Source organism: Muscardinus avellanarius (genome assembly GCF_963383645.1).
Source record: "Muscardinus avellanarius genome assembly, chromosome: 16".
Classification (NCBI taxonomy): Eukaryota; Metazoa; Chordata; class Mammalia; order Rodentia; family Gliridae; genus Muscardinus; species Muscardinus avellanarius.
Genome location: NC_137802.1, coordinates 38,992,502 through 39,001,349, shown reverse-complemented (window position 1 = coordinate 39,001,349; position 8,848 = coordinate 38,992,502). Strand labels below are relative to the sequence as shown.

At 55.3% G+C, this 8,848-nt stretch overlaps 1 protein-coding gene across 1 annotated transcript; it reads left to right on the top strand.

Annotated features, from left to right (window-relative positions):
- Positions 1 to 5,962: 5,962 nt before the first annotated feature.
- On the top strand, positions 5,963 to 6,661 carry NOG (noggin; the record flags this gene model as incomplete). The annotated part of the gene is made up of 1 exon (XM_080712147.1): positions 5,963 to 6,661. The coding sequence occupies one exon, from the start codon at positions 5,963 to 5,965 to the stop codon at positions 6,659 to 6,661; it is 699 nt and encodes a 232-aa protein (XP_080568273.1).
- Between the last annotated feature and the right edge of the window lie 2,187 nt (positions 6,662 to 8,848).

The window sequence follows — 8,848 nt, the reverse complement described above, 5'->3', positions numbered from 1 at the left end:
CTTTTGTTATATAGGGTGAAAAATCCATAACTCAGAACCAAGTATTGCTTGCTTTTAAATTTTATTGAGAGAGAGAGAGAGAGAGAGAGAGAGAGAGAGAGAGAGAGAGAGAGAGAGAGAGAGGCACGCGCTGTAAGAAGACTTTCTTTCCATAGGAAAACCTTGAGTCCTTCCCAGCTCCACACTGCAGTCAAGGAATCACAAGGCCAAGCCCAGGAGAGCCCGGGGGCAGAGCTGCAGGCAGCAAAGAAAGGAAGAAAATATGCTGAGGGAGTCCACCCCACCGCCCCCAGGCTACCCACATCAGGGCAGGCTAAACACCCGCGAGGCTTCTGTCTCCATGGCTGGAGAGAGGCGCCCTCGTTAAAACTCAGATAAACAGTTTATCAGGAGATGAATGAGCCATGGGGCTCCAGAGACGTCTCCCCTTCCCCAGCCTGGAGCCAGATGGGGAGGGGGCAGCCGGCAGAGCTGGGGCTGGCTGAGGAAGGCCAGGCTGGGACAAGCTGGCCTGTTTCTTGCTTGCTTTGGTCTTAAACTTTGTCTCTACTTTGGGAAATGATCTCACAATTATTTACCCATATTCCTACCCCAGCGCCTAGTTTGGAGCTATTTCCCTGCTCTTTTCCCCCCTTCTTTTGTGCCTTTTTCAAACTTCACTCCTCTGGCTATAGATGGTCATGTATGGAAAACTGTGCTGCGGTGTGAATGAAGCTGAGCCGGGTTCCCCACCCACACCTGGAGCCCTGACCCAGCCAGGGTCCCCCAGCCCCCAGGAGGCCACTGAAATCCTCTGCCCTCTGCCTGGGGGTCACCTCCAACTTCATCTCCCTGGGCAGTCAAGAGAAGAAAGTGACTCGCCTCCTCCTGGCCAGCTCTTCTGTTTTGCTAACTTGGGTGAGCCCAGGAATGTCATTTGGGGAGCTCTAGAGAAGTTAAGTGACTCAGCCAAGGTCACACAGCTGATAGGCTGCAAGCTTTCTGATATCCCGCTCTATACCCTTTGCATGTCACCCACTGCTGCCTTCAGCCTAATTTTTTCAGGGCCCAAAATAAAAAGATTATTGAATTATTAGAAAAATCACAATGGAAATAAGAAAAGATGCATAAAAGTGCCCTTGGGCTTCTCTTGCCTTGACCTGGAGCTTCCCAAACAATTTTATCGAAGGATCGTTTCAGTTTTCCTTGCCCTGACAGCAGTGATGGGAAATAACCTCCTCTGCTCTCCTGTTCATTAGCTCCCAAGGCCCAAGGCCCTCCAGCCAGAACTCACTAAGGTCAGAAAACAGAGAGAGTACATCCAAATGTTGAGATGATTACAAGCCATCCCTTGGCCCGTCGCCCACCCACAGCTTCCTCGTGAAGAGAATAACCCTCTTTATCACGCTCCTTCAATAAGGCCACAGAACCATGGAAAGGGGGTGGCTTTTAAGTCCCCCAGGAAATCCCATTCCCTGGCCCCACAGTCCTGAAGGCTGGAAGCCATCCAGAATCGCTCAGTCAGGCATGATGGCATACATCTGTAATCCCAGTACTTAGGAGGCTGAGACAGGAGGATCGCAGGTTTGAAGCTAGCCTCATCAATGTAGTGAGACTCTCGGCAATCTTGCAAGACCCTGTTTCAAAATAAACAAACACAAAATAAAGAAATAAAAATAGGACTGGAAGCCAAGCGTGGTGGCGCATGCTTGTAACACCAGCAATTGGGAGACAGAAGGATCGCAGATTCACAGCCAGCCTCTGTTACTTAGTGAGGCCCTCCGCAACTCAGTGAGACCCTGTTTCAAAGTAAGAAAATAGGGCTGGGGATGTAGCTCAGAGGTAAAATGCCCCTGGTTTCAATCCCTACCTAGTACCACAAAAACAGCAATAATAAAAAATAAAGAAAACATAAGACTGGAGGTGTAGCTCAGAAATAGAATGTCCCTGGGCTCAATCCCCAGTACCAAATAAATAAATAAATAAATAAATAAATAAATAAATAAATAAATAAATAAATAACTCAGCTGCAGCTACACCTGCTAAGAAAGAAAGGAGAGCCACAGGTGTTGCTGGGATGCAGCAGCAGCCCGGCCCTTGCACCCTCGCTCTTGCTCAGGCCGGAGGTCTTTGGCTGCTTGATGGCCGTGGGGTTCTCCGAAAAAACTAACATTCCTTGAAAGTCTCTGCTCGGTATCTGCCCTGCCCTAGGCACTGTGCTCAGCTAAGACATTCTTTTCCCCCTTTATATGGCACAGTTGTAGCAGGCGTGTAGCATGTCCATCTTCCAGATGAGAAAATGGAAGCTTGTAGAGGTTAGGAGGCCTAAGAAGGTAACACGGCCATGAGTGGCAGGGCCAGGAGCCGGACCTCAGTCCACCCAGAAAACAGGTCCTCCTGTGCTGAGCTTCCCTAGGCATGGATGGCACCCTCTGTTCCAGGTCTCCAGGTCCTCTGGCCGTCTCTCATCCAGCGGTTCCCTCTTCATTCAGACTCATATCATATGCCTCAAACCTTCCTCTTGCTACTCAGATAAATGCATCCTTTTTCTTCCTGCTGAGCAAAAGCTCAACTCTACCATTAAAGTGTTGGTCATGTTTAGTCTCTGGTACCAACATCCCCAGTTTTACTCAGGATCTAAGCACATGAGTTCATCCAGAGTGGTACAGGGGGAGGGGAGAGGCTGCAGACTGCCCAAGTGTGGCATTTCAGCCCCCCTCGCCCCGTGAAGAGGGGTAGATGTGGTTTGGGGGGGTGAGGAAACCCTATATAACTCATAATTGCTTTGACTTCTTTGGGGCCATCATAATGTAGTATAAAATTTCAGGCAATTTTCAAAGAAGAGTGCAAAATCCTTATATTTATCAAGAAGGCATTGGTTTAAAAAGAGGTAGTCTATATTAGACTGTAGATTAAAAGCATTAGACTAACTGTCTAATTAAACTACAGTTTTATGGGAATGTGTAAAATTTCCCCATGCCCTTTTAATATTTTCTTCCTATGACTGTCATCTCTACCCCAAGTGGACTGCAAAACTCTTGAGGGGTGGAGTTCTCTCTCCTTCCTGTCTTCTTCCCTGATAAGTCCCCAAGTCCCCCATCTACCCTCAAATGTGTTGGTGTTCCTTCCCTTTACTGCCGTTCAGTAGCATCTGCCCAATATGGAACTGAAGGATCGCAGAAAAACAGAGATTGATGAAACACAAAAGAATGATGCAATAAAACGTCACTACCTGGAATCCATCACTTCAGGATGGTTGGGCTGGAATCTGGCCTTTGAATTCTCTAATAAAAATTATTTTCCTACTTAATTCACAGTGACAAAATTACTCTGGAACATTTAATCTTCAAAAAAAAAAAAAACCAAACTAATACAAAGCCCCTACACAACACATTGGAAAGCAAGGGGTGTGTCTTAAAAGCCTACTATGCGCCAAGTGCCAATCACATATTATTTGAGCATCGACCCAACTTGAACAACCGAAGGGTGGATCCTACCTCCAGGGTCTGCCAAAGCAGAATCTTTTGGGCAGTCCCTTAATAGTCTAATTCTATTTGCCATCTAGACTTTACAGTTGAGGAAAACGGTTTCAGCTGAAACTGGCTGTCCCTCCCAACTGCCGAGGTTATGCAGAAAGACTGGACCATGCTGCAAAGTGTTTTCTTCCTTAGATGATTAACCATTTGGGAAGGAAAGTGAAAGGTTGAAAGGAAAAACCAAACCTTTAAGGAAAGAAACTAGGGTGATTGGGGCTGTCGCACGGGCTCCGCCTAACTTCCAGTCGGTGGGATCCTGGTGAATGTCTGAGTCATCCCTCCAAGTCCCTCTTCTCCAGTTGGTTTCAGACTCCAGTCACATCCACCACAAAGGAAATTGAGTTTGGGTTTTGAAGCTTGGATTCAGCTCTTCATCCAAAGGAAAATTAACTGGAGGTGTCATTTCAGTACCCATCACCCATCAAAGGGAAACTGCGTCTGAAAGAGAAAGCATCGGGCAGGTTTATTTGGAATCATAGAAAGGTAGGGATGGAAAAGAAATGTAGTTATGTCACTAATTTTGGAACTAAGGTTTACAGTGCCACAAAGTGACTTGTCCAAGGACAACATAGTTATATCAGGGCGAACCGCAGCCAGGACTCAGGTCCCCTTCTGCCAGTTCATCTTTAAGTCTCTGGTCCCCACTCTGCCCACTTTATCCTAGGCAGAAGGTACACACGGCTTCTTGTAAAATTTAAGGGGCTCAGAGAGGAATCTCAGGAAGTTTGTTTACACTGAAACCAGAACGTACGCGTGATCACATGCAAAACGGTAGGGACGCAGAAATAGAAATTGAGCCAGACTGGGCAGCAGACAACCCCACCTCCTTGGGCAGACCCCCGCCAGCGCCAGATGCAGGGCTTGCAGCAGGCCAGCAGAGGGCGCGCCGCCCCCAGGGAGCCGAGAGGCCGCAGCGCGCAGCCGGGTAGGCTATGGGAGCCGCAGGCAAGCCCGACGCGCCCCTGCGGCTCGGCCACTCACGGTGCAGGACCCGGCCAAGGAGGAGGAGGAGAGTGAGGAGCAGACCCCCCTCGTGGGCCCGGGGGCAGACGGGCAGGAGTGCTTCCGAGGAATTACATCACGCTGCGCAACGCTGCGGCTCTTGGACTCCCCTGGCTCATAGTGGTGGTGTGTGTGTGTGTGTGTGTGTGTGTGTGTGTGTGTGTGTGTCTGTCTGTCTGTGTGTGTGTCTGTCTGTGTGTCTGTGTGTGTGTGTGTGTGTTGGGGGGAGGGGACTTACCCGGAGAAACGCTCCCTGCACAGGGAGAAATTTCTTGCCCCGAACTGCACCAAGAACCGAGCCCTCGGCACCTCTCCGCAGCTCCCCGTCCAGTGCAAAGCACCCAGCTAGTGAGAACTCCCCACCCCCAGCCCCACCTCGAGCACCCCCACACACACACACAACGCCGGCCCTGCACCCTCCAGCCCGGCTCCAGCGCCGCCGCGAGCTTTCCCCGGGACTGGCCCTGGCGGGGCGCCTAGAGCCCCAGTAGCACTGCTCCAGGAGAAAGGAGGGGGGCGGTGCATTTTGAAGGAGGAGGAGAAGGGGGGTGGGTGGTGGGGGAGAGAGAAAATTGCGCGGAGACCTGCCAAGCGCCACCGCCGCCGCCACCGCTGCTGCTGCCGCCGCCGCCGCCGCCGCCGCCGCCGCCTGTGAGCTCCGGCGGGCAGCCGGACTGTCGGCTTCCCGGGGCATCTGGGTCCGGCGGGCACAGCCCTGGGCGCTGCCGAGGCCGCCGCCGCCGCCGCGGCGAGTGCAGGAGGCTGCCCCCGAGCCCGTGCGGCTCCGGCTCCTCGGGGGTGGAGAAGTGGGGGGTGGGGTTGTTGTTTGGGGGGAAGGAGGGGGAGGGGGCAACGCCGAGAGAGTCAGTGGTTTCCATGGTGATGGAGCTGAAAGTGCAGGAAATTTAAAGGCTTGGATCCTGCGAGACAGACAAACCGGTGCCAACGTGCGCGGACGCCGCCGCCGCCGCCGCTGGAGTCCGCCGGGCAGAGCCGGCCGCCGAGCCCCGAGCGGGCGGAGGGAGCGCCCAGGACCCGCCGGCCCGCGGCGCCGCGCAGAGCGGCAGGACGAGGAGAGCGAGGGAGGAGGGGAGAGCGGCTCGTCCACGCGCCCTGCGCCGCCGCCGGCCCCGGGAGGCGGCGAGGAGCCGGCGCCCCGCGCCCCGCGCTCGCCCTGGAGCGGTTTCGGATGCCCCGCCGCTGCCGCCTTCCCCAGTAGAGCCGGCCGAGGAGCGGCGGCCAACTCGTGCGCCTCTTCTCCGCCCCGGTGGGAGCCGGCGCCGCGCAAGGGCTCGGCTCGCGGCTCATGCTGCCGGCCCTGCGCCCGCCCAGCCTCGGGTGAGCCGCCTCCGGAGAGACGGGGGAGCGCGGCGGCGCCGCGGGCTCGGCGTGCTCTCCTCCGGGGACGCAGGACGAGGCGGCAGCCCCGGGCGCGCGCCGGAGGCATGGAGCGCTGCCCCAGCCTGGGGGTCACCCTCTACGCCCTGGTGGTGGTCCTGGGGCTGCGGGCGGCACCGGCCGGCGGCCAGCACTATCTCCACATCCGCCCGGCGCCCAGCGACAACCTGCCCCTGGTGGACCTCATTGAACACCCGGACCCTATCTTTGACCCCAAGGAGAAGGATCTCAACGAGACGCTGCTGCGCTCCCTGCTCGGGGGCCACTACGACCCGGGCTTCATGGCCACCTCGCCCCCCGAGGACCGGCCCGGCGGGGGCGGGGGGGCGGCCGGAGGAGCCGAGGACCTGGCGGAGCTGGACCAGCTGCTGCGGCAGCGGCCGTCGGGGGCCATGCCGAGCGAGATCAAAGGGCTGGAGTTCTCCGAGGGCTTGGCCCAGGGCAAGAAGCAGCGTCTGAGCAAGAAGCTACGGAGGAAGTTACAGATGTGGCTCTGGTCGCAGACCTTCTGCCCGGTGCTGTACGCGTGGAACGACCTGGGCAGCCGCTTTTGGCCGCGCTACGTGAAGGTGGGCAGCTGCTTCAGCAAGCGCTCGTGCTCCGTGCCCGAGGGCATGGTGTGCAAGCCCTCCAAGTCCGTGCACCTCACCGTGCTGCGGTGGCGCTGTCAGCGGCGCGGAGGCCAGCGCTGCGGCTGGATTCCCATCCAGTACCCCATCATTTCCGAGTGCAAGTGCTCGTGCTAGAACTCGGGGGCCCCCTGCCCGCACCCGGACACTCGATCGATCCTCACCGACACCCCCCACACCGACTCCAACCAGTTCCACCACCCTCTAGCGAGGGTTTTCAATGAACTTTTTTTTTTTTTTTTTGGCTACAGAGACCTAGCTTTCTGGTTCATGTAATGCACTGTTTAACTGTGTAGGAATGTATATGTGTGTGTATATACGGTCCCAGTTTTAATTTACTTATTAAAAGGTCAGTATTATACGTTAAAAGTTACCGGCTTCTACTGTATTTTTAAAAAAAATAAGCAAAAGAAAAAAAAAAGAACAGGGAAAAGAGAGACTTATTCTGGTTGTTGCTAATAATGTTAACCTGCTATTTATATTCCAGTGCCCTTCGCATGGCGAAGCAGGGGGGGAAAGTTATTTTTTCTTAAAGTACAAAGAGAAGGGGGAACTTTTGTAGAAGGACTTTTTAAAAGCTATTTTCCATTCTTCGGAAAGTGTTTTGATTTTTTTTCCCTTGGACCTCGAAGAAGTTATAGAGTTCAATGTTATTTTACAGCTATTGTAAATATAGAGAACAAATGGAATGATGACTAATCATTGTAAATTAAGAGTATCTGCTATTTATTCTTTATAATATCCCCTGTAGTAAATGAGAGAAGTGCAGAGCAGGATTAAAGAAAACCACTAAAACCGACTGCGCTCTCGACATTGCGATTCCGTGTGCCGGTGATTGATTGGGGGGTGCGCGGGCGGGGGCGGGTAGGGGATGCCGCCGTGCCGACTGTGCCTATTAGAAGGGGCTCATCCTCTTGGAGTCCCCTCCCGTGGTACGATGAAGGTGACTGCTGACTTTTCAACAGGGGGGGGGAGGCTTTTTCTCAAACCCCTCTTTTAAACATCACGTGGCCTCTGCCCAGTCTCCTAGCGTTTTCCCCCCTCTGTCACCAAAGCTCGGGCCTGTAGTGACCTCGACACCCAGCCGGCCCCCTGGAGCTGACCCCAGGCTGGGCCGAGGGGCGGGGGGGAGGGTGGGCGGCCGCTTTGTCCAGCCTGACAGGCCCTTCACAATGGGGACACGTGTCTTTCACACCTACCCTGGGGGCGGAGTGCCGCTGAAACTTGACCCCCGAGGAATGGGGGGGGGATCAGAGCGCGCCCACCCAGATCCCGCCACCCCTCCCGCCGCCTTGTAGCCCCCCCCACCTCAATATCCAGCCCTTGTTAACCCTTTGCACGCCCGGAAGCGACGGTGGTTTGAGCCAAGGCAATCCCTTGGGATCAACAATACACAGCCTCCGGGATCTTGTAAACCTGAGCCCCCAGAAACCCCCAGCTCTTGCCCGCAGGCGTTGCGAGGCGTAGCTGGGAGGTTTGACACTCACCTCTGTCTCCCCCAGGACCTCAGAAGGACTCTGAGGTCAGGGTTTCGGAGGGGTCTGGATATGGGTTAAAAAATCGTCACCTTTGGGCTCTGCAGTTGGAAAGGGGTACGCCCCCCATCCCGCTCTGGACACCAACTCCATTGGGGGGCGGGGAGGAAGGGAATTAGGAATCCAGGTCTTTGAGCTTTAGCATTAGATCGGGGCAGAGGGCGTGTTACCCCTTCAAGGGGCATGCAAACATCACCCCACCCCTTAAAAAGCCAACTCCTGGGGAGCGGCGCTCGACTCTCGCGTGCGTCCCTCCGCCTGGGTCCCCGGCGGCGCCCATCCGCGCAGCTCCACGTGGGCCCGCTTCCTGACACTGCTCCCCGCTCCCTTTATTTCTCTTGGACTCCAGAGTTGCTCTCCTTTGCTCCCCTCTCTATCTCCCGGCCACCTCTACCAGCCTCCCCTCCCAGCGCCCCCCCCACCCCCCATCCCCAAGTCCGGAGTCCCGGCGAATCTATGCTAATTATTTCAAACCTGCGCCCGGTCCCCAGCGCAGTCTCCAGGCCCCCGGCCCCGCCCGCCCGTCCCTCCAGCCCGGCGCTTTCTTCCCTCCCGACGCAGCCTCCGTGGCTCCTCATTTCAATAGCCTGGCTCGGGAGCCGGAGCCCCCTCCCCGGCGCTGCCTCCGTCGGCCGTGGGACAGACGTTAGGGTATTCATTAACTGAGAGCCGAGGAATAACGGCATTATTCCCCCCAGAGAGGGCACCCTGCCCCCGCGACTATCTGAGGCTTCATTGTAAAAGGATTAAAAGTTAAAGACCTCCATCT